Here is a 24,903-nt window from a genome sequence, read left to right as displayed (position 1 = left end):
TCAGCACCGATGTCCCTCTTGCCACCGACATTCCCGCCGCCGCAGCAAGCAGTTTTATCGACGGCTCCATCCCCACGTTCGTCTCGGACGCTGGAGTCGCTGCTAGTTCAGTTGTGGACAATACTGGTGATTCGATCTCATCTATCATATCTTCCATTGAACCGGTTGTCTCTGAAAATATCGCGTCTGCTGACCCCCCGTATGGAAGCCTTAGTATTATTGCTTCTGTCGACGAGATTCCTGTGACGAGTTCTGGAATTGACCCTACACAGGTCACCGAGAGCTTGGTCCAAATCACATCGATATCTAGCCATCTGGAGCTGAGTACGGCTTTGGCAACAACTCTGATTGACGATGCAATCACGTCATCTACTCCCACGGTAGATGTTGCTGAGTCAGAGATCACTCTCGCGCCCACCTCAGTTGACTTGAGCGCCCCAAGCTTGGTAAGCGGAGTCCTGGATTCAAGCATCGACTTGCCGCAACAAACAGATGGAATTGGCTCCATCCCGTCATACTCGACTGTTTCATCTGATCCTGTAACATCTGACATTCTCCCCTCAACCGCCTCAGATGTGTCCGACATGTCCATGGCCACCTCTGACTTGATCCCTTCCGCAACAACTGATCTTTCTGTGTTAGCATCTTTTGAGGCTACCACGAACACTGATCCGCTGAGTGTTGTGGAGAGTACAGCTCAAGTGACTAGTTTTGATATTTCTGCCACGGCTCCGGGCATTGCTGAGTCGACGTACAGTCAAATTGATGCTATCACTACTGGACTTGACGCAGCTGCTACGAGTACAGTCCTCGATCCCGACATTTCTACAAACTTGTTTGACATCGAACCGAGTGCTGCAGCTTCGTTAATTCCCACTAGCTACGGTGCATCTGTAGGAGATGATACTGTCAGCACAGAATTAAGTGCCAGTAGCACCACTTTGGAAGTTCCAAATGTTGTCGATTCATCGGCGACTGCTGAGCTTAGTAGCTCCGTCGAATCTAATGTTCCTCGGCCAGTCGAAAGTGACGTGGACGCTGCCTCAGATATCTTATCCTCTGCGACTTCAATGGCGGAGACACTGTTGACTTCTGCAGTGGACAGTATACCTAGCTCTATGAACTTTGGAAGCCAGACCAGTATCATCGAAAGCGGTTCAGTTCCTACTCAAAGCGCTTTCATCCCTTCAGAAGTTCTAGAGAGTTCGACGACCATCGCCGGTGGCGACAACTCGATATCTTCATTGGTCAATGAAATAATTACGACGACGGATGCCAGCGATTTGCTTTCGACTCCAACTCCGTCGACTGTGCCGGACGAATTGATTAGCACTGATGTTGCCTCGATTGCTCTGACCGATATGGACGCGGTCCCTACTTCCACCATGTTGGACGCCCTCTCGAGCGAGCTCGCGCCAATAAGCTCAACATTGGATGATAGCATGAGCAATACTGCTTCCCTTGATCTGAGTCTGACAGATGTTCAATTGTCCACAGAATTACCAGCCCAGACGACAGATGTCTCTCTATCGGACCTTATGCCGAGCGATATACCGACTGATTCATCGCAAATTGAGGAATCGATACCCACTTCTAATAGCATGGTAGACGAATCATTCCCAACAACAATACCCGAGAGTTCAGAGCCAATCTTGACAGTAATCGGCGCCGCCTCCACTATCTCTGAGGCGACAGCAACTCTTGCAGGTGATAGTTCTTTCTACACAGACCTGTTGCCCTCGACACAGCTGTCGTCTACTGAGTTAAGTGCTCCTACGGCCAGTGTATCGGTGGATTTGGGTAATATTCCAGACCCCGATGAAGCAACCAGCACGTCAGATATGCCATCACTTTCGGTGACCGACAATGTTCAGAGTATCCCTACATCGGCTGCTTATCTTGATCAACTACCAACAACCAGCCTTTCAGATATTTTGAGTGGACTGCCAACCGAGATTGAGACGATGGGGCTAAGTGCCACCGCTACTCTAACTGATCTCTCAATTGCTCTTGCCGAGTCTGTCTCATCTACTTCTGCTGCTTTGCCTGATATAGATAGCAGTCTCACAGAAGCCATTGATAGCATGACTAGCACTCTTGATGCCTCGATCACCATCCCCACAGCACCTTCAGACATGTTTGTGTCTTCTTTCGCACCTGGAGCGGCACAATCAGAAGCTTTGGTATCATCACCCACGGCACCTAGTGATGACCTGACTCAACCAGTTGAGTCAGCCAGTATCGGAGATATCGAGACGGATGCGGTTGCACCAAGTACAGTGACCTCTGGTGATATAGTTTCGGTGCCGATCACGACGAATCCACCATCTTTGAGCACTGCGGCTATCGATGATCTGCTTAGTAGCAGCACAGATTTGGCAGACATGACTTCCATCCTCGATGCCGCCAGTCCGTCAACTTCAATTGAGCTGATCGACCCTGAGTCGTTCATTCCTTCCTCAGACGTCGCAGATGTTCAGCCCACAACGATGCCACCTGTCGGAAGTGATGATTCTCTTCCCCCTTCAGCTATTGCCACGGACGCTCTGTCCTCGGTGATCGAGACGGCTACCTCTCAATTTGAAGCTATTAGCTCGGCACTTGATTATAACAGCATTGCTACCTCTAGCGAGAATCTGGCCTTGGCCACCGGTACCACTCTCATCGATTCATCAAGCATTGAAACATCTACGCCTGATGTTCTGGATGGATCGACTATCTTGCTCCCATCTGATAGCCAGAGCTTACCCACTTCTACTCTCGACTTTGGCGTGTCTGAATCTGGACTTCCGACCGACATTGGCACATTAGTGGATCCCACCGATGCTACTTCTTCTCCCTCTTTGCCCAGCAGCTCGATCATTGATGATGAATCATCCGTGCCGACTGATGTCCTCGCTCAGCCTACCAATATCTCGGATACTTCCATAAGTACAGATGACCTATCTGAGGCTTCCACCGCATCCATGACAAGTATTGAAGCAACTCTCGACACCAGCACAATACTGCCACTGGTCACTAAGGGGCCAACAATCACTAGCTCGGATCCTCGGGCGTCGATGACAAGCGTGCCAGAAAGCACTGGAATCGTTGATCTTGATTCTGCCTCCGTCAGTCTAGATGCTTCTTCCACTATTGGGTCAATAGACAACTCAAGTGTTGGCTCTCAAATTCTACCCACTAGCGATGTTGTAGACTCCGCCGGATCACTAGCTACGTCTGTTATGCAGGACGCGTCTTCTATGGTGTATGTGGATAGTTCGACTGCTAACCTCGGATCGCTACCTTCCGGCGATGTTGCAGATGCTACAGGATCACCATCAGCTCCAACCATCATTTTAGACGCTTCTTCTGCTATAACGACTATAGACACCTCAAGTGTTGAGCTTGGGTCTCTACCTACCAGCGAAGTTACAGACGCTGCCTCGCTGCCGTCTATCACATATAACTCGGATTCTTTGTCTGATGCATCGGCTTCAGCGTCTACGAACATCGAGACTACCCTTGACACCTCGGCCACCTCCGTGGTGGACGATCTACCATCGAGTACCATCTCCGACTTCTTGAGCTCGATCACGCCAGCTCCAGATCTTTCCCAGACTAGTTTGAGCTCTATCATTGAAGACGACTCTTCGGCTATGCCGTCTCTGATTGACAGTTCTGATGTCAATTCTTATTCGCAGCCTACCAGTGCCCTTGTCGATTTGCCATCGTCCATAACTAGCTCTGATGCGTTGTCTGAGACCGCCGCTTCATTTGCCGCAAGCAATGAAGAGGTTCAGCAGTCCACTACGATACCGTCCTCGACAATTGATCTATCGTTGATCACAAGTTCAGATCCTCTTCCTTTGACAACAGCAACATCTGAAACTGGCGAAATCAGCTCACTCGATACTGCATCCGATATTCTGAACGTTTCCTCACTGGCTCAAATCATTGGCAGCTCGATCACCACCCTTGAGCCTGGGCTCACAAGCGCTCTTGCGGAGACTACAGACTTGCCTTCTGGTACCTCTCCAGTAGATTCTGAGATTTATCTACCCACAGAAGTTGTCACGCAGACTACTGATTCGCCATCCGTCACGCCAGATCCAGCCATACCATCTGAGACTCTAAACTCGGTTGAGGCGACCTCCATCCCCATTACGGACGAGTCAATGGTTTCCTCTGCAATCAGCGTCCTCTCAAGCGTGGTCACTGGAATAACGGATTTGCCATCGAGTACCATCTCTGATCTACCTGCCTCAACTACGCCAGCCCCAGGATCTCTCGAGACAGGATCCGATCTCGTGGATATCAGTCTCTCGACTCAAGACGATTCTTCACTAGTCTCGGTTACGTTGAGCAGTGCCGTCGTCGTGTCTGACTCTGCGCCTACCAGTGCTATTTCAGAGGTCACTGATGTGCCATCTGTCACTTTGGACTCGCAGTCTGAGACCTCTGCCCTGCCTATCACTCTATCCGAAGGTATCACCGACATCTCAACCTCTGCCCCGGCGACAGATGTTCCTTCGAGTATGATGCCTGCCATAGTGGCGGACAGTGCATCTGGCTTGATTGACACGATCAGTGCCAGCATCGTACTTGGTGCTGCAGAGACTAGCTCTTCGTTGATCAACACGGACATGGTGACCCTGACTGGTACTCCGACGCAGGCTACTGATGTGTCGGGGATCTTCGCAAGCTCAGCTATTCAGTCTGATATATCCACGCTGATTGATTCCACGACCGAAACGATTCTCAGCAACGACACAACAGCTTTGCCAAGTAGCCCCGTATCTAGTTTGAATTCTGAGGTGCCTCCATCAGCGATAACATCATTAGCATCCTTGGAGGCAACTTCCACCAGTGTTGAGATCGGTAATATTAGTACAGGCACTCCTCCTTTGAGTCTAGATGATGCTTCGACGATTGTCAGCATCCCAGCTGAAACAGTAAACTCTGCTTCCGCGGCCACTGATCTACCTATCGCTGCTCTCAGCTCGAGTATTGACCTCGGTGTCAGCATTTCGACCAGCATTGCTGCGGCGGCCAGCGAAAGTATCCCTCTGTCTTCATCACTTGCTCTGTCCACTTTCTCGGCAAATTCTGAACTACTTTCATCAGTAACAGCACAGCCGACAGAAAGCGTGTCTCTCAGTATTGAACCTGGCCATGCCCCATCTGCAGAGTTGCCTGTAACTTCACAGCTAAGCTCGAGCGAGGAACCTACTTCGACTATGATAAGTGGACTGCCAACTGAAATCCAGACGATGGCGCCAATTTACACCGCTGATATAACCGATTCCTCGTCTAGTCTGATGATCTCTATACCCAGTACTCTCTCACAGTCTCTGGGAACTGATCCGACTGAACAGTCCAGCAGGGTCGTTGATAACACCATGTCAATATCGGCTACTGTCCAAATCTCTACCGATCCAGAACTTAGTGTACCTACCAGTCTGGCTACCTTGTCCTCGGTCGCCATGCCTCTGGACAGTTCAATGAGTGTGGAAGAGACATTTTCATCTGCGGTCACCTTGAGCTCTCTCAGCATCCCAACAGAGACTTCTGTAGTGATGGCCGATATGACTTCTGTGAGCTCAGTCTCAGAATCTATGTCAGCGATTGCCTCCTCTGTGGCTGCCACCAGTCAGACACTTCTAGACACGACTTTGGCAAGTGCCGTATCAGCTTTCGCTGCCTCCGCTATCCCAAGTCCGGAAAGCTCGTCTCCCATCGACTCGTCAGCTGTGTTACTGCCATCCAACTTTGCAGCATCTTCACAAAGCATGTCGACCATGGAGCCAAGTTTGTCTTCAAATACGGTCCTGCCTGTACAGACATCACTCGATGCAGCAACCTCCGATCTCTTTGGATCATCTTCGACCGCCGTTCAGATCTCAGATGTTGTCTCTCAAACAAGTCTTAGTGCATCCTTGGTGGCACCAACCTCGAGCTTGGTTCAGATCTCCGCAACTTCCTTACACAGCGATGATATCATCTCGAGTGTCCTTCAAGTGGTGTCTTCTGATGTTCAATCGGCAAGCTCATTCGCTTTGTCTTCCAGTTCAGTCTCAAAATACGATCCTGCCCTAGGAGCGGTCTCTAGCACATTATCAATCAATTCAGCTCAGACAGCAATCTCAAGCAGTCTGTCTGATCTCAGCGTTGTCCAAACTGCATCAAGCTCTGTTGCTTCCATAACAGGATCGACATCCGCAGACCCTGTCATTGCATCGTTTGTCAGCTCCCTGGGCTCGTTGTCTGTACCTCAAGTTTCGTTGAGTGCTTCTGTTGCTACATCAACATCTCTAGGAGTAGGACTACTCCCAGGCTCCTCTCCTGAGTCTAGCCTGAGCATTGTATCAACATCGATGGTTGATCAGAGCTCCTCCACAATGGCATCGTTCATCACGTCGTCGTCGTCCTCTGCTGCGATCAGTTTCTTGTCGACGTCTTCACTTCAACTCATTACGACAGATCTCGTCTCCACATCAAGCATACTACAGTCCGTACCAAGCTCTGCTACTCTCAAAAGTGCTATAAATATCGATGTTGGAAGTACAAGTATCGACGTTCTTCCTGGTGGTGGAGTAACACCTACACCTCTGTCATCGCCAAGCCTACAGAGCTCTTCGATTGTCAACTCTGATATCTCGAGCACCTCACTATTAGTGGCAGCTTCTTCGAGCACGACGGATGTTATCAGTGGTAGCTTGAATGTTGCGTCTCCCTCCACGAATAGCTTTGCCGCTGCCTCCTCACAGGCTGCACTCTCCATATCGGGTTTGTTGCCGTCCTCGAGCATTTTGCAGTCGTCGGTTAGTCTATCAGCGTCGATTAGCTTGCCCGTCACGGATATCTTGCCGTCTACGAGCACGATCTTACCCTCCACGAGTCTATCTTCTTCGGCTGTCCTGTCAACGTCAAGCATTTCACAGTCGTTGAGCATCCCGAGCCTTCTATCAACGACAAACATCTTGCCATCTTCCAGCATCGTGTCACCTTCGAGCGCTTTGCCGTCATCGAATCTACTGTCAATCTCTATTGACTTGCCGTCATCCAATTTACTGTTAACATCGAGTGTCTTGCCATCCTCGAGCACCGCGCCGTCATCGAATATAGCGCAGTCATCTAGCATCCTGTCACCGTCAAGTAGCCTGCCATCACCGAGCATTTCAACGTCCTCGAATTTGCCGGCATTGGACAGTTTGCGAACTTCAAGCATTCTAGAATCTTCGAGCGTATTGCAGTTACCGAGCAGTTCGAGCACTCTATTATCGTCAAGCATTTCGCTATCGTCCATCGTCTTGCCATCCTCGAGCATCGTGCTATCGTCGAGCATTTTGCCGGCGTCGAGTTCAATCAACTTGCCCTTATCCAGCATCTCTTCGTCGTCGAGCGACTTGCCATCGCCAAGCATATTGTCACTATCGAGTATCTCGAGCAACTTGCTGTCGACGAGTATTCTGTCCAGCGTTATATCGGATCTACCTACCGCTGTTGTATATCTCTCATCGAGCAGCAGCTCCTCAACAATCAGCACCTTGGTTGCGTCGAGCGTGAGCAGCAGCAATCCGAATGTGCCGTCTTTGAGCGAATCGAATGCCCACTTGGCGGCTTCGACCTCAGCGCCATCTATCAGTACCTCTTTGTCTGCTCTCCTGCCCACTAGTCAAGTCGTTGAAACTTCCGTCAGTAGTTTTGGTCTCAGCACGAGCTCTGGTAGTGCATCAACCAGTATCGGTGCTTCTGTGTCCAGCAGTGCAACAGTCTCAACAGGAACAACCCAATCACTGGTCCTCCAGAGTTCTTCAAGCTCTCTTAGTTCTGTCAGCTCTCTCAGTCTGGCCTTGTCCATTGCTGTTCCCACCACCTCTTCGGTCAGCACTTCTCAAATAGTGTCTAGCCAAGCGAACGGAGCGTCATCATCGGCTAGCTCCAGTAGCATACCATCGGCCTCAAGCTCCAGCACCATGATATTAAGCTCAAGCTCAAGCTCTACTATATCAGCCGCAAGCTCATCCACCACAACTGGATATTTGGTCAATGTTGGTGTCGGTAGTACCAGTGTGGGTGTTATCCAAACAGCTGGCGGTGGCAATCTAGTCGATGTTGGAGCAGGTTCACTCGTCTCGACCCAAATCTCTGCTAGTGCTGCAAACCCTGTCACTACTGCTGTTGGCTCAGTTGTTGGTAGCTCGGGAATTGGGACTACAGTGGTCTTGTCAACGCCTACGACTGTGTCAAGCCTTTCTGCTTCTGCAACGATCTCAGGATCTTCTATTCAGTTGCAGAGTTCGTTGAGCCAGAGTGTTTCATCCTCTGCTATGACGGTCGTGTCATTGAGCACATCAGGATCAATTCTCAGCTCTTCGATTATCAGCATATCTTCACCTCTCGCGAGCACTCAACTGACTGGTGTTGGTAACAGTATCCCCACCACATCCCAGACTTTGTCAACGAGTTCGAGCATTGCATCTTTCGCGATTTCCTCAGCTCAATCGCAAAGTGCATCCTCCAGCCAGGCAGCCTTGACTTCTGGCTTGGCTATCTCGATATCAAGCACGGCAGTCGAGGTGATTAACGCCCCAAGTTCATCCATTGCCACTACCTCGCCGTTGCTTTCAAGTTCAGTTGTGATTCTTGGTGCTACAAATGTACTTTCTGCGCCTCAGGTGTCTTCCGCTACCTCTAATTCGGTGAGCGGGTCAACAGCTCTGGCGCAGTCAACCAGCCTGTCAATTCAGACCGCTTCGTCGATATCAATCAGTACACCATCGAGCACTCTGATTGCGCTCAGTAGTGGTGGAAGCTCCTCAATACTGTCCATATCGTCCATTACTAGCAGCGTGGTGGTCATCAATCCTGCCACGAGTGCTAGCCTGACGATACAGAGCATCTCGATGAGCTCAAGTATTGTATCCGTTGTAACACCATCAGTCCAAATCGGCATCGGTCTTTCGAGCCAAGTTTCCTCATCTACGAGTGCTGCAAGCATAGTCAGTAGCGCTTCGAGCTCTTCAGCCGCTATTTCTGTGCCCATCACTAGTAATCTGTCTGTCAACAGTGTCACGAATGTGCTTGTCTCATCTCAGATGGCCTCGACATCTCTCAGCAGCCTTACGTCGACTTCGATCCAATCAAGCAGTTCATCAAGTCAGGTCATTTCGTCCTTGGCATTGAGCACACTCTCAATCAGTCTGTCTTCAACAAGCATTAGTGCGAGCTCGGTGGTAGTGGCCATACCCACTACTGCGACCAACGTCTTTAACGCCAACCCACTTACGAGTGCTGGTTCTACAGCTCAAACCACCTTGACTAGCTCAAGTATCGGATCCACTACAACATCTCTTGTTCAAATGAGCAGCAGTTCATCGAGTACTACGATAGCTCAGACAACGCCGATTAGCTCAAGCATCGGATCTTCTACAACATCTCTTACTTCCGCAGGCACCAGTCTATCCAGCCAAGCTTCATCTTCAAGTATCGTGGTCGTGGCTAGCAGCACCTCCAGTCCTCAGCCCATCGTTGTTTTGACAACGACTGTTAGCACAGTGGCAATCGGTGTTGCTACAAATATTCTGCCCGCGTCACAAGGTACTTCGACTAGCTCAAGTGCAGGATCACTTACAGTCTCTTCTACGCCTTTGAGCAGTCTATCCAGCTCCAGCTTTTCGAGCACTGTCTCGAGTGTGACACTCACGAGTGTGACACCCTTGACTATCGTTTCTTCTGCGTCGAGTTCTGTGTCGTCGAGTGTTGTATCATCGAGTGCTGTGTCAGCGAGCGCCGGATTGTCGGTCATCGCATCGTCAGTTGTCCCAACTTCCAGCACTACCAGCTCAAGCATCGGAAGTGTGGCAAGTAGCACATCACATTCTTCGTCTGCGTCGTCATCGTCATTCACACCAGGAACTTCGATCTCACCCGTCACTGTTGGTACGAGCAATCTTGCCGTGTCCGTGAGTTCTTCAACTATCTCGAATGCCGTGTCGAGTCAGACTGCTTCAAGCCAAGCGAGCAGTTTGTCAAGCCAGAGTGTTTCAACCTCTTCGTCCAGTGTTGCACCTTCGTCACAAAGTGTTGCATCATCGGTTCTCGCGCTATCTAACCCTTTGGCAGTGGCGAGTAGCTCGTCAAGCGTGCCAGTCTCTTCCACATCTTCAACAAGCTCCAGTGTTGTAGTGGTCAGCGTGACCACTATCACGTCGATCGTACAGCAAAGTAGTTCTGTGGCAGCAAGCGTCAGTTCCTCGACTAGAGCATCCTCTCAGTCTGCGTCTTCGTCAAGTCAAGCCTCTTCAATTCCCGGCTCGACAACAGCCTCGTCAAGTATGATCAGCACTTCAGTAGCTTCGTCCACAATCTCGAGCACCCCAAGCACGTCGAAGCTGTCATCTGCTGTTTCGGCAACTTCAAGCTCGTCAATAGTATCATCCTCGACGTCAAAGGCAACCATTACCTCGGCAGCAACAACACCATCAAGTGTTGTTTCTGTTACAACTATGACTAGTTGTAACAACGGTGCGCTGGCCAGTCTTGGCGGCCTGAATGTGCTTGGTGCCAGTGGGTGTAGTTTGTACCTGTTGACTGTCACTAAGAGAGATGAGCCTACGACTCTGCAGACGGTGTATGGGTCTTCGGTGCCTTATATGTGAGAAGGGGTTCGTTTTGTTGGTTTCTTCTCTGTTCGGACTTTTTCCTTTGTACTGTGATTTTTGAGTTATGACTCGGTAAGGGTCTGTGTAGTTATTGTATAAACATAATTTCTATTGAGTCAGTGACAGATCAGGGTAACATCCTTAACACTAATTGATTATCAAAGCATGACGCTCTGCCTACTAGGGTGCTAATAGGCGACAGTATAAGCCCTGAGAGGCCGCGGGACAGCAGCGGACATGCCGGATCATGGAACCCGGCATGGTAGATGGGAAAATTTCCGGTGATATCGTATTCGTATTCCGTAGAATTCGGCACCGGCGTCAAGAACGAACCTCAGGCAGACCGATGACCGGGTTCACGGCAAAGACAAAGTTTTGATCCTAGACACGGAAGAGCAAAGAAATCCATGTCTTGGAGCAAAAGAAATAGGAGACTCATGACTCTTTTGACTGTGATTGCCCTGGAGGGAAAGACAGTCTGGATCAGTGTGTTGTAAGCAAATCGCTCGATCTCCATGTCAAGTTGAGCAATTGAGCACGGAAACAACGTTGCCAAGGCCAAGAATTATGGGGGACGATTTGCTGGAGGAGCCGCATGTGGCTTGACAGGGCGAGAGTGGTGAAGAGCGGAAGTCGAAAGCGACCGAAGCAATTCAGCAAAAGTGCGGAGCGATGATGATTGGAGCGATAGTTCACTGTTCGTCATATCCAGGACTCGGGAATGGATGGATGGAAAAGTCGAAAGTCGGTGACAGGGCACTGACAGGCATCATTCACAATTTGCACCAACCGTGTCGCGTATTGGAACATTCGTGGCACTGCAGGTGCGACCTGAGTGGATTTGAAGCGATGTCACTACTGTTTTGCGACTGCCATCTTTTCCAAGACTGACGTAATCAGGTATGCGTCTGCAGCAGGGAACGTGTTTGCAGGGCGGACTTGTCGGCCGACCACCACTTTGTCTAGCGAGATGAGCAGGTAGACCAAATCTTGATTCATGGGATATGTAGAGTAGCAACAAAGAAACAGGCGAGTTGTATAGCAGAAAGTAGGCAGATTCCAGTAGAAGCGAGAAAAAAGTTGGACGGCAGTTGCTGAAGGAAGGTGATGGATCATGATGGTTGGTGGTGGCTTGGTCGCACGCGCCACAAGCGGATCCAAAGCTTTCGACAAGGACCCGGCCGGACCAAGACGACAGCAGCAACAGCAGCGTGCGGCGGCGGCCTTGGACTTCCTTTTCGCTCTCTTCAAACATACATCATAGCTCTGCCTTTGACTTTCTGTCTTGGCTTCCACTCTCACATTCACCTTCACCTTCACCTTCACCCTCGAAGCCTCGTGTCTCAACTGATGACCATCCACGTCTGACGAAACTGAGTCTGAACTCGTCTCTCGTCCATCTCCGCCCCGTCTGCCACACCCACACGTCAGACACAGCCTGGCCCACAACTTCATTGCTGCACATTCTCCTCCAGCAATGGACTCGTCAACTCCTTCAGAAGACTCGAGCAGTCCGCTGCAGTCGCCCTCATCCATAACCTCTCCGACAGAGTCCCCAGACTCGACCCGTCCACACATGACGCCTCACTCCGTTTCTTCACCTCCACCTACCTCAGCCAACAACATGACACAGTCGTCCACCCCTCTGGGTAATGTCAATGCTGCGAGACGACCTGCTCCCACCGTCAGCACCCTCGGTCGTGGAGGCGCTGTCGACCCTGATATTCTTGCCAGAATGAAGGCCTTCCACCTGAACAGACAAGGTGCTCCTGCTGCAGGTCGCAACCCCCCAAGTACTCCTGGCGCTACAACTCCTGGCGCTGGCGGTCCATCACCCACCGGTCCCCAGATGCAGATGCCTGGTGGTCTTCCTGCTAACTTCCGTATGCCACCTGGCGTGCCCGGCAGCCGCCCGAATCCTTCCAGCTTTGCTTCATCCCCCAACGTTGGCGCTGGCAGAGGCCCCTCACTCGCTGAAAAGCGTGGTCTCAAAATGCCTGGAGGTCTTCCTGGAGCTCCTCCAGCCGCCGGTGGCAGACAAAAACCTAAGATGACCTTGTCCAGTATGGGCGGTGGTGCCAATGGCGACTCGGCTCCTCCCAAGCAAGAATCCCAAATGGATCGATACGCTGAATACATTGACAAAGAGACTGGTAGTCTGAAATTCGCGGGCAAAGCCGTCCTTAACAGCAGAGGAGTCCAGTTCTCATCAGGTCAATCATTCCAGATTTCGCTGGACGAAGTCGACACTCTTGATGAGCTGGGCAAAGGAAACTACGGTACAGTCTACAAGGTCCGTCATTCAAGACCGCAAATGCGCAAGGTCGGTCAAGGTTTGGCTGGTAACAAGGCCGCACCCGGCGAAACAAGAGACGAGACGGCCGCTCCTCGCGGAAACACAACAGGCATAGTCATGGCCATGAAGGAGATGCGTCTCGAACTCGAAGACTCAAAGTTCGCTACCATCATCATGGAACTCGATGTCTTGCACCGTTGCGCTTCTCCCTTTATCGTCGACTTTTATGGTGCCTTCTTCCAAGAAGGAGCCGTCTACATCTGTATGGAGTTCATGGACGGTGGTTCCATGGACAAGTTGTATGGCGACGGTGTACCTGAAAACGTCCTCCGCAAGGTCACTCTTGCGACAACGCGTGGTCTCAAGTCTCTCAAAGATGAACATAACATCATTCATCGCGACGTCAAACCAACCAACATTTTGGTCAATACGGCTGGTGCCATCAAGATTTGCGACTTCGGTGTCAGTGGAAACCTCGTTGCTTCGATTGCAAAGACAAATATTGGATGTCAGTCATACATGGCTCCTGAACGTATCAGCTCTGGTGGAGTCGCTCAAGCTGGCGCCAATCCTGGCGGCGGTACCTACAGTGTTCAGAGTGATATCTGGAGTTTGGGTTTGACCATCATTGAGTGCGCCATGGGCAGATACCCTTACCCGCCCGAGACATACGACAACATTTTCAGTCAATTGAGTGTAAGTTGGATTGTTTTGTTTGCTGACTTCAAGTACTAACTTTTATATTAGGCCATTGTAGACGGAGAGCCGCCAGATCTTCCTACCGGCGAGTTCAGCGACGCAGCACGCAACTTTGTTGCAGGCTGTCTAAACAAGATCCCCAAGCTTCGACCCACATACGCCATGCTCCTTCAACACGCATGGCTTGCCCCATTGATGAAGCCGGATGTTATTTCGGAAGAAGATGAAGAGGCAGCCGAAGCCGAGGAAGCAGCCGAAGCCGACGCAGCACAAGGAGAAGGTCTTGGTGCATCGGAGAGTGATGTCAACGCAGCATCCAAAGCTCAACAGTTTGGCGACTCTGAGAAATGGGTCGACCGTGAGGTTGGTGAATGGGTGCGCGGACAGATTGAGAAAAAGAGAAATGGCACATTGGGCAAGAAGGCGAAGCCTGCACTCCACGCCGCACCGCTCGATGCCACATCCAGCACCAAGTCCAACAAGGGTGCAGTGGCAGTATAAAGAGGGGCACCGAAAGAGACAGAAGATCCGAAAGAGAAGGCAAGCACAAGCACGCCGCACACGCACACAAGACACATATGTTTCTGCTGAAGAGAAACGAGGAAAAGGACCTTTGGTCAGGTATGAGAAAAGAGGCATGAGAATCAGCAACAAGCTTTATTTCCTTTTTGTTTTCTTTTGTTGCCATTGCTTGCTTGCGTACTAAGAGTATATAAGCAGAAGGAGGATTGTGACAAGATACACAACATGTACATTTGCATAGGACAGACAGGCAGCGGTTCGACTTCTCTCTAGAATGGGAGGTCAAGATATGAAATGACGATTGATCATAGATGGATTGCTTGACATTGTATGGAGAAATCCAAACGCGTGACCTTGGAGGATGGGCACGGACCTGCTTCAGTGCCCAACTCTTCTCAACGAGCCTTTGGCCGTCAAAACGTCTCTTCCAAGTCTTCGCGCTCGCAGTTGACAACTACCCAAACACATTCGCAACCACCATCAAGGTCGCTTACCACAAAAGTCACCTTGGTCTCTTTCCCTCGCCATGCCACCGCAACAAGCCTGGGCATCACGCCAATTTCAAGACTGCGACTCGGATGGAAAATCACGCGCCGTGCAGTGCAAGTGGTGCATAGAAAAGAAAGTCGCCTACAACAGCACTTCGCGCAAGACTTCACATCTCAAGCAATGCGTCGCCTTCAACGAACACGTCGTCCAACTCGTTGAAGCCGAAAATGCCGGCGGCTACCTGTGTCGCGAGCTCGAGCAGATGCCTGCCGTTGTCCTGGAAGCCGTGCTGGATCAAACCGGCTGCAGAAGACTGCAACAAGGTCATGCAGCACAAAGCGCTGTAGGCATGGGAGCCGTGAATGGCAATCTCGGAGCTCAAGCTGCTGCTGTACTCTTCGGTAATGGCAATGTCGGCGCGCCGAGACTGAACGGCATGAATGACACCCCTCGCTCGGAAAGACCTACTCCTTCGTCTGCACTTCGCGCCAACCCAAACTCCATTTCTCACGCGTCGACGCCTTCATCCGTACCGCAACGCGGTGCTGCCAACTTCAACCGCGCTCAGATCGATCGCGCTTTTGCTTCTGCCTTGAACCACCCTTCCACCACATCTCCCGCGCTCCAGCCTCACCAGACTCCCAATCAGTCCGCTTTGCAGCCTCCCAATGGCCAAGATGTCTCAGGGTTGCTCAGTTCATTCAACTCCTCCACAGACCCGCGCATTTCGGACGCCCTACGCTTGCTAGACAAAGACACTCGAGTGAGAATTGCAAGAGAGTTGCTGGATGAGGCATACGAAGGTGTCAAAAGAGCTGTGGACAACTACATCGAGAAGCAGCAATACCTCAATGCTATTCTTGAAGATGGCGCTGAGTTGGGTGCTGATGATCAGGGACGTTAGAGGAGAGAAGAAAAGGAAAACATGTGTTTAATGATACCCATGAGGTTCACGTTTGTATAACTTGAGAGAAGAGAGAAAAGTGCTAGGAAGAGAACGGTTGAGAGGACTAGGCTGCAGCTACTTGTTGTCGACAAAGGTTGTTAGGACTGGCATACACATATTAAGCAGTTCGACACGCAGTCATTGAAAGCCATATGCTTGGTCCAGTGACCACGCCTTCCCGGGTGCCGACGAACACAAGGACAATATGGTCATTGTGAATGAACACAAGAGTAAAGATGATTCAATTGTCAGGAATGGAAGGTTTGAGGCTAGTGAATTGGCGGCGGAGTAGTTTGAGCAGGAGAGGAAGATGGCGGTAAGAATGGGACTTATTGAGGATGGGAAGGTTTGAAGTGGGCATGAGCGAGTGGAAGTTGAGAGAAAGGAGGTATTGGAAATGCATGCTTCACATCAAGGATCTGATATCATCGGCGCACTACTCACTACCGCAAAACAAGATGCTCGCTGGTAGTTCTCCATATCGCTCGTCGCTCGCTCTCAAGGAGGAGTTAACCATGCTCACGCAGTAAAAGCAAAAGGAAATATCGACGCCCATGTGGTTCGAACACATGCCTCCGAAGAGATTAGATTACTGAATTAGAATTCAAGTCTAACGCCTTAGACCACTCGGCCAGAGCGCCCGTTGAGGAGCTTGCTTCTATACACATGTAAATGACCCTCAGCATACACCAGCGAGTCGCGATACTGACTGGACAAGCGAGCATCTGGTCCATCTGGCACGGACCCTGTCACTACAATTACCCACTGTCATCAAATGGACGTTGCGCGGCTATCTAGCTTGAGTCGCAGGGACTCGGCTTTCGTTCCCGACATATCCCTGGCACGTTGGATTGAGTACGGTCGCGTTTAGATCCGAAGACTCGAAGCATGGGCTGGGCTCAAAGCCTAGATCTGGACCTTCAAATACTACACCACGCGTTTCCACTTGCAGCAGTATATTCGACCTTGTACAACGATACTCAAGAAGAGTGACATACCATCTACAGTCGCGTCGTCGTTGCAACCAGAATTGGTCGCAATACGTGGCCTCAATAGGCTTCGGGCTCCAGAACGGCCGCGCTCTTCATCCTACGTTTACGCATCAATGGCTTTGTCGCATGTGTAGGTAAGTCGCAGAGTTCAAAAGAGACCACTAGAGTTTCTGTCAAAAGTAGGCAACCATATGTCCTTGATCGTCAGCCTATCTATTCCACAGCCCGATGTGGTCAAATATGGGGACATGGCACATGCATACTTGTATTCCTTCTACCCCGCCATATGCTCTCCCTCCACAATACCATAAAGATTACGACTCTTTCTTATCGCTAACTGCGACGACTCGAAAAGATAAGCCTCTATCTTATACCCAAAAGCTGAACTTTGTACAGAGGAGGGGGGAAGATAGACCATTTAAAGTTTAGTCGCCTGGTCGGGGGATTATCGGAGCAAGTGGTCGATTGACTATCCCTTTTCGGCTGTTATCTTGACCAAACCCTTGCCCAAACGACCATGGCTGACTTGTCGATTTCGTTCAATGATAAGCCCAACATGTGACCATGCAGTGGGCGTTATAGGCTTTCAGCACTCGAATGGTTGGTTAACCTTGACAAGGCTCTGGATACAGGCGGGGTACAGAGGTCTATATACAAAGGTCAGTCAGCAGTTGCGTTCTTCTCGAGTTCGTTTTGTCTTATCCTGCTTATTGTGCCATCATCCTCTCTGTGTATCTTGTACACTTGTCTCGCTGTTCTTGTCACTTGCTTCCTCCTTTCGACATCTAGTATCCGTTCAATCTGACCACTCCTAAAGGCAATGTCTGAAGATTCCATCAAGGCTTCTTTGCCTAGTGTGGCAGATGAGAAGTGCCTCTCGAAACCACGTACGCACTCAGACAATGGCGTGGGCGAGATACAAGATCTAAGTCGGCTTGGCTACACGCCTGAAATGACAAAGAATAGATCGATGCTCACCCTGTTGTTTCAATCTCTGGCCATTGCTGCTATCCGTAAGTGGCTACAGACGTGTGTTTTTGCCGAGATCGCTAACACGGTTTCGCAGCCTATGGAGAAGGTAGTCCGCTCATGAGTGCTATCTATGGCGGTGGTCAATTGTCCATCTTTGTCGGCTGGATAGTCGTGTGCATCCTAGACGAGTATGCCATCTTCGTCTTCTGCCTCTGTCTTGAATCTAAGCATCTACTAACATGGTCGACTGCAGATGCATCGCACTATCTCTTGCTGAACTAGCCTCCCGCTACCCAACCTCTGCCGGCCCCTACTACTGGACTTTTCAACTCTCTTCTCCCAAGGCTCGCACCGCGCTCTCTTTCGTTAACGCCTGGACATGGTTAATCGGCAACTGGACTATAACACTATCCGTGAACTTTGGATTCGCATCGCTTATTGCAGGAGCGGTCGGAATGTACCATCCAGACTACGTAATGAAGGACTGGGAACTTCTTTTGATCTTCTACGCATTGGTCATCGCAACGGTCTTCATCTGTGCGCTCGGCAACAAGTTCTTGCCCATGGTGGACACGATATGTGCTGCTTTCACCGCAATCAGCATCCTCATTATTCTGATCGCGTTGTCCGTCAAGGCAGATGCAGGACGTCATTCTGCTTCTTACGCTCTCTCGCATTATGACAAATCGTTCTCGGGTTATGGTGGCTTCACTTTCTTCATCGGGTTATTGCCAGCAGCATACTGTTTCTCTGCTCTCGGCATGATCGCCTCAATGGCCGAGGAGTGCGATAACCCCTCCGTCAAGGTCCCCAGAGCATTGGCTCTTTGTGTCCCTGTAGGTGGAATCGCAGGTCTGTTCTTCGTCGTACCCATCTGCGTCCTCCTTCCAAACCTTGCGGACATAATCACTGCCCCTGCTGGTCAGGCTTTGCCTTTCATTTTCCACAAGATCATGGGATCGCCAGGCGGTGGTTTGGGGCTGACATTCTTGGTCCTACTGATCACGCTGTTTTGCAGCATCAGCATCACCGTTGCAGCGAGCAGGTGCACATGGGCTGCAGCTCGTGACCACGCATTGCCTTTTGCTGGAACATTCGCCAAAGTAAACGACAAGTTGGGAGTCCCAGTCAACGCCCTCTTACTCGTTACGCTGATTCAGCTGTTGCTGGGATTGATCAATCTTGGCTCTTCTTCTGCGTTTACGGCTTTCGTTTCTGTGGGTGTCATTGGTCTGGCAGTCTCGTACGCAATTCCGATTATTCTCTCCGTATTGGCTTCGCGCAGAGAAGTCAACACCGCAAAGTGGAATCTTGGCAACGCAATCGGCTATGCAACTAACATTCTTGCCGTAGTCTGGATTGGGTTTGAGTTGGTCTTGTTCTCCATGCCTGGTGCATTACCGGTCACTGTGGTGTCCATGAACTATGCCAGCGTTGTCCTTGTTGGTTTCTTGGGTCTGGCTGGAGTCTTCTATGTGGTTTATGCCAGGAAGGTTTACAAGGGTCCTCCTGAGAGTGATGCTATTGAGTAAATACTCGGTCAAACGCAAACGACCATGTATGTTAGATGTCTGAGCACGATGCGTAATCAAGATTCCCAGTTTATGTTTGTGTAATGGTTGGTCGTCGAAAAGATCCAAGCTGGCGTATGGCGGTCCCGATGTTGAGAATGCAGCAATGATGGGGCAGGAGAAGGGAGCAGTGAAGAACCAGGCGGTGGGAAAAGTGTCATACAACGAGTGGAAGAGGCCGGCGTGAAACTGACGAACTATGGTTCTGAACACACCATCAGCTTTCTTTCCATGGTCATCGCCGTGGCTCTGATCAACACTCACCTTTCCTCTATCTCACATCCACCACCATCGACACCCATCATCATCTCAAACGGTCGTTCACACTATCAGGCCGGACGACCCGCTTCTCCACTGTGCACCCCATGACTCACGACACAGAAGCAGACTTGTAATCAGCACGAAGGCGTCAAACAGAGGGATGCTAACGCGAAGGTCTTTTAGGTCTCTCGATCCCCGTAAGGAAGGTAGAGCAAAGCGGTGTGTCGCGTGGCTGCACGATCGCTGATGGCTTCGCAGTTGTTTGGATGATGGTGGGGTTTTGATGGTGATGGATGTAAAGATGAGGAATGAAAGTCGCGAGAAAGTCGAAGATGAAGTTGCGAGAGTTCAAAGTTGGGAGTCGCGACTTCCGCGTGCTTTCTTCATCTGAAGCGACAACTTTGCAGCACAAACTTGGAAGGCGCAACTCAGCTCGAAAAACACAAGTTTGGAGGAAAGCGCAACTCAACTTGAAAACACAATCTTGATGGAAGGTGTGATGGGCTTATGATTACACGATGCACAATCGCCGTCGTTTAGATCGCAAAAGGAAAAATTCTATTACTCTTAGACAACTATATTTTTGTGATTAAGAAAGAATATCCAAAAACTGCACCACACAAAGATAACTCGAAAAGAATGTTAACAGTTCAACAAAGCTCGATCAACGAGCTTGCTCAATCTAGTAAAGCATGTCTGCAACAGCGCCAGGCGGCAGATCAGCGAGCTTCATAACAGGAGCCTGTGTCTCAACGGGGACAGCGACGGCAGCTCTTCTGACCTTTCTTCTGCGCTTCTTGCAAGCGGCAACTGTGGAGGATGCCGCTGCTGACGACGAAGAGGTCGATGAAGAAGAGGAGGATGAAGAAATGGATGAAGAAGAGGAAGACGACGAGCTTGTCTTGCTGCTGGAGCTAGTGCTCATGGCTGCCGAAGACGAAGACGATTTGGAAGTGGTTGATGAGGATGAAGTGGTAGTAGGCTTGACCGAAGTCGAGCTACTAGAGCTAGTGGAGCTTGTGGTAGGTTTGGTGGAGGAGGAGGTTTTGCTGTCGGAGGGTGTGAGTGTGCTGTCTGAGGAGGTTGATGTGGATGATGCGGCAGCAGAAGATGACGTGATTTGGGCAGAGCTTGTGGGCAGAGAAGAGGATTGTGAAGACGATGAAAGTGTGGTGGATGAGGAAGATGAAGAGGATGCAGAAGATGATGATGATGAAAGGGCAGAAGATGAGGATGACAGGACAGAGGAGGTCGACGACAGAGATGCAGAGGTAGCGCTCGATGATCCCGACGTAGCAGCAGCCAAACTAGCACTAGACGAGCTCAGGGACGAGGAGGCCAGGCTGCTGCTGCTGCTGGTGCTGCTGCTGGTGCTAATCACTGAGGAGCTGTTGCTCGACGAAGCAGATGTAGCAGCGGCAGATGGCGCGGAGGGTGAGCTCAACACAGAGCTCGATGATGACGATGACGACGACGACAGGTTGATAGACAGAGGCAGTGCAACTTGCGAAGAAGAAGAAGAAGAAGATGCTGCTGCAGGGATGGATATGCTAAATGTGCTGGAAGACAAAAGGGTTACTGACGAGGTGGTTGAGGATGGCTTCACAGATGTGGAAGAAGCCTTTGATGAGGTACTGCTGCTGCTGGTCTTCTTGCTGCTAGACGAGCTTGAAGTTGAAGTAGGCTTCTGCACAATCGTGTTAACATATGATAACGCAAAGTACTGATTAGGAGTTCTTACCTTTGAGCTCGAAGACGAAGTAACCTTCGAACTGCTCGAGGTAGCCTTGCTGCTAGTTGAGACCTTGGAGCTGCTAGAAGCAGGCTTGGTGCTAGTGCTCGAGGTCTTTGAAGAAGAGGTCACAGCCTTGGCGACAGTGTTGAGCTTGGTGGATGACGAGGAAGTCTTCTTGGAGCTCGATGATGAAGTAGACTTCTTGGACGAGGTGGATGTTGACGCTGCCTTCGTGGTCACGACCTTGACCTCGGTCTTCAAGGTTGTCTTCGCAGTAGTGGAGGACGATTTTTTGGTCGAGGAAGACTTTTTGGTCGAAGATGACTTTTTAGTCGAGGATGATTTCTTAGTCGAAGTTGTCTTGTGAGAAGAGCTCGAACTCGAGTGCTTTGTGCTCGTCACGGCTCTGTCCACAAGTTCAACATTGCAAAATCCAGATTCCGGGTTGCACTCGACAACACGCTGAATTTCGGTGGTGTCAGCAGGCGATACGCTACCTGCCACTGCTGAAACCAGCAACAGGGCAAGAGCAGAGATGGACGAGATGTTGCGCATCTTGAACGAAAGGCTTGAACGAGTGTGCGAAAAGCTTGGTAGTGAACACTGAGCAAAGAGAATGGAGAAGATGTGGATCTTCTATTTTAACTGCCTGCTTGCCCTGGACGCCTCCATACAACCCTCCATAATCTCGACGTTTGAGAAACGGTTTGAATCGATAGAACACCCGACAACGAGTGAGTCTGGCCGGATGTCATTCTAAGACCTACCATTGCCATATATCTATTGAAACAAAGAGATTCGATATCGAATCAGGGCTTCGCGAAGCGCCATCGCACATTCGCGATGAACCTGGTCTAGGAACTTGTAGAATATCAGTATCAATGTGAGTAGCGAGCGAAAATTGCATGAAAGCATCGGCACCGGAAAACCGTTGAGCTGGGACTTAGGGGTGATGCAGAAGGCGTCGCGGTACATGTTTGACCAAGACTTGAACCGAAGTTTCCCCATCGCGTGGTTTGTGTGAGGCAACACAACGGTTCTCTACCTTCCAGTGAATATTGACGACGAAAGTGTCTTGCCTTACGACACGGCACTTGGAAGGGTATGTCTAGATTACGGGGATCGCTCTGTTCGCCAATCTTGCCCTTCCGGTATGTCAAATGCGACACGGCACAGAATCGATATAACGATCCCAAAGATCTCGACGTCGCAATCTACAGATAGCTGCGTAGTCGAGATGTATCGTCATGGCACTTTTAGTATTTTAAGGTTAATTGGCAGCTGAAGGGCAACCGAAACATTTCGCCATGCTTTTGAATTCGAGAAACCTTTTTTGCTTGACATTTGAGTAAGGCAGATTTTTATGCTTCAAAAATGGGTGACTTTCAAGCAAAGATCGATTTGCAACACTGTTGAGTGGGCATACGCATTTGGTTGATGGACGACGTTCAAACAGCAGTTGTGGTAGCCTCTGTTGCACTGCTGTACTCATAGGCAATCAATCGTGAGCTTTCTTCGAGGAAATCACGCTGTCGGAATCTTCAGAGCGTTCACTGCGTGTAAGTTGAGTATTGACCGTCTGATCTGTAGCAGTACTCAAGGTCTTGAGATCACTAGTGTGCTCAAGGACGAGCTGAGAACGGTAGAACTGATGGTGGCCGTCCGTTGCTGGCATTGTTAGTGGAGTCCGAGATCACCGACCCTAAACTTCCTTGAGATTCTCCTTATCAAGCCTAATCAGCTCGTGACTGGGCATCTCTACCGAGATATGTGGACATGTTAGAGACTCCGCGCACCTCGGTATTCTTGGATGCTAGACAACGAGCAGTGCTCGAGCCAGATAATAGTGCTGCAGACATGTAATAATAGCGTGATTCAAGCACCAGGGTTCAATGAGCAAGTCTCAGATTTGGCTTCAACAGAGTAAACAGGCATAGGGGAGTCGGGTTTCCGCATGAATCAAGCATCAAAGTCTGGCACGATGTGACTGTACCTTGTGGTGGAACGTTCTCTCTTATCGATCCAGAATCAAATGACTTCGCCCGCTCGTGCGATGATGATGATTCTTGACGTCTCAGCTAGCATTATCACCACCTCGCAACTTACAAAGATTGCCAGCGACTTCTAACGAGCTTAGCGCTCTGGTTTGTCGCTCATGCATAAGCTGCACAAAAGAATTTGGGCCTGGACGAGTTGCACAACATGCAAGAGCTGTTATTCGCTTGTTGCTTGAGGCACCCTGTGCTTTTCACACCATCATCCGTGTGCAACCTTTGGAAGGCGCATCCGCTGCCATAGTGTTTAGATCGGTATACAGACGCATCGCTTGTCTAGCAGGCATTTATCAGCTATACTCATCATGCTGCCTGGCTCTGAGTGTACCGAAGACTCATTTACGCAAGCATGTTTCGGATTTATGGTAATGTATCGCTGCTTCACAGACAATCGACGTACCTGCTAACCTCGCCTAGATGTCACGCTGGTATATGGCTAGCAACTGGTCGAAAGGCGCACTTCTACCAGGCACAGCACGCTTTGCGCTAAATCCATGGCGTTTGCAATTCAAACCGCGAGCACATTGAGCGCCACCAGGAAGAGGAACAGCACATTGCTTCTCGATATTGACCTCGGCTTCGGATCTAGAGTCACTCCCTTGTCTCGAGTCGACTTGGATGGGTTGGCTTGTATCGGTGCAATTCATTATCTCATCAAGGTCAAGCACTCGAAATGATTGTTCGTTGTCGAGAATGGCATAGTCGAGATGGTTGTTTAGGCGTGTTGTGCCAAGGCTTACGCTCTCAACGTCCTCTCATCCTGTCGCAAAGCTTTTCCACCACCAACAACCAACTAAAGTTCTCCTCAGCATAACAGAAAGTAGAAGGCATTTGCGCAACCTCTAGTAAGTGTTGTGAGTGCAGAATGCAAGTTCAAGTCTCGGTAAGATCCAGTTTGCATGTCATTTTCAGCGAAATCCCCCGTTACTGTATGTACTGCTGTTTTTCATATTTTGTTGCAGACAACGCTTCTGGAACTCTAGCAGAAATTTCTTTTATTTCATTTTATGCTTCAAGGACCCCGATTTTGAGTTTGTCCTTGAGAATTTCCTTTTCACTCTTCCTCCAACGAAGTCCACTCTTCCTCCATAGATCCTCATGCCCTCTTGTTCAACTACCCTGCTCAGGCATCTCTGATGTTCCCAATTACTTCAGAGACGTCCTGATGTCGTGCTGGCGACGGCTGAGCTTCTAAAGATCCGATTTGAGGCATTTTCGCCCTAATTTTCGCCCAGGCTTCACCCCTGCCGCTCCCCACTTTATATACCGATAACCCTCTGCAACGGCGTGGTCGGGTGGTGTAGTGGTTATCACATTTCGTTTACATTCCTTACTGTTCCGAAATGGTCGCGGGTTCAAACCCCGCCCTGATCAAGTCGGTTATGTCGTCGAGCGTCCATAGGCTCGAAATAGCCATTTTTTGCTTCTTTTTGGCCTATCCACGGGCCGCAAGACACCAGGGACGCTACACACACTCCTATGCATGCCTACTTATGCCTTGTAAGCAGTCCAGAGCAAGTGTTGGTACAGAAACAAAATAAGGAGTATATCTTGGGGAGCATATTCTGGGTTGTACCTTGTATCACCCCAAAGTCACCCACCTAATGACTTTTGCTTGCATTCCCACCACCAAGGACACTGAACGCCATGCAATTTGTAGCTGGAAGCAGTCCCATGATTGTACTAGGCATGTTGAGGCTGAAAAACGGCTAGTGTATCA

The 24,903-nt window shown here is 50.1% G+C and overlaps 4 protein-coding genes across 4 annotated transcripts; 3 read left to right on the top strand and 1 right to left on the bottom strand.

Annotated features, from left to right (window-relative positions):
• Positions 1-12,123: 12,123 nt before the first annotated feature.
• M437DRAFT_45154 (kinase-like protein) lies at positions 12,124-14,142 on the top strand (the record flags this gene model as incomplete). Its single annotated transcript, XM_041021032.1, has 3 exons — positions 12,124-13,638; positions 13,690-13,944; positions 13,987-14,142. The coding sequence occupies 3 exons, from the start codon at positions 12,124-12,126 to the stop codon at positions 14,140-14,142; spliced, it is 1,926 nt and encodes a 641-aa protein (XP_040881338.1).
• A 547-nt stretch (positions 14,143-14,689) lies between these two features.
• M437DRAFT_64859 (uncharacterized protein) lies at positions 14,690-15,556 on the top strand (the record flags this gene model as incomplete). The annotated part of the gene is made up of 1 exon (XM_041024495.1): positions 14,690-15,556. The coding sequence occupies one exon, from the start codon at positions 14,690-14,692 to the stop codon at positions 15,554-15,556; it is 867 nt and encodes a 288-aa protein (XP_040881337.1).
• Positions 15,557-17,410: 1,854 nt separating this feature from the next.
• On the top strand, positions 17,411-19,094 carry M437DRAFT_83249 (amino acid transporter; the record flags this gene model as incomplete). Its single annotated transcript, XM_041027898.1, has 3 exons — positions 17,411-17,603; positions 17,657-17,750; positions 17,816-19,094. The coding sequence occupies 3 exons, from the start codon at positions 17,411-17,413 to the stop codon at positions 19,092-19,094; spliced, it is 1,566 nt and encodes a 521-aa protein (XP_040881336.1).
• Positions 19,095-20,076: 982 nt separating this feature from the next.
• M437DRAFT_83248 (uncharacterized protein) lies at positions 20,077-21,684 on the bottom strand (the record flags this gene model as incomplete). The annotated part of the gene is made up of 2 exons (XM_041027897.1): positions 20,077-21,081; positions 21,136-21,684. The coding sequence occupies 2 exons, from the start codon at positions 21,682-21,684 to the stop codon at positions 20,077-20,079; spliced, it is 1,554 nt and encodes a 517-aa protein (XP_040881335.1).
• Between the last annotated feature and the right edge of the window lie 3,219 nt (positions 21,685-24,903).

The sequence above is a fragment of the Aureobasidium melanogenum genome, assembly GCF_000721775.1.
Source record: "Aureobasidium melanogenum CBS 110374 unplaced genomic scaffold scaffold_6, whole genome shotgun sequence".
Taxonomy (NCBI): Eukaryota; Fungi; Ascomycota; class Dothideomycetes; order Dothideales; family Saccotheciaceae; genus Aureobasidium; species Aureobasidium melanogenum.
This window is presented reverse-complemented; position numbering and strand designations above follow the sequence as displayed.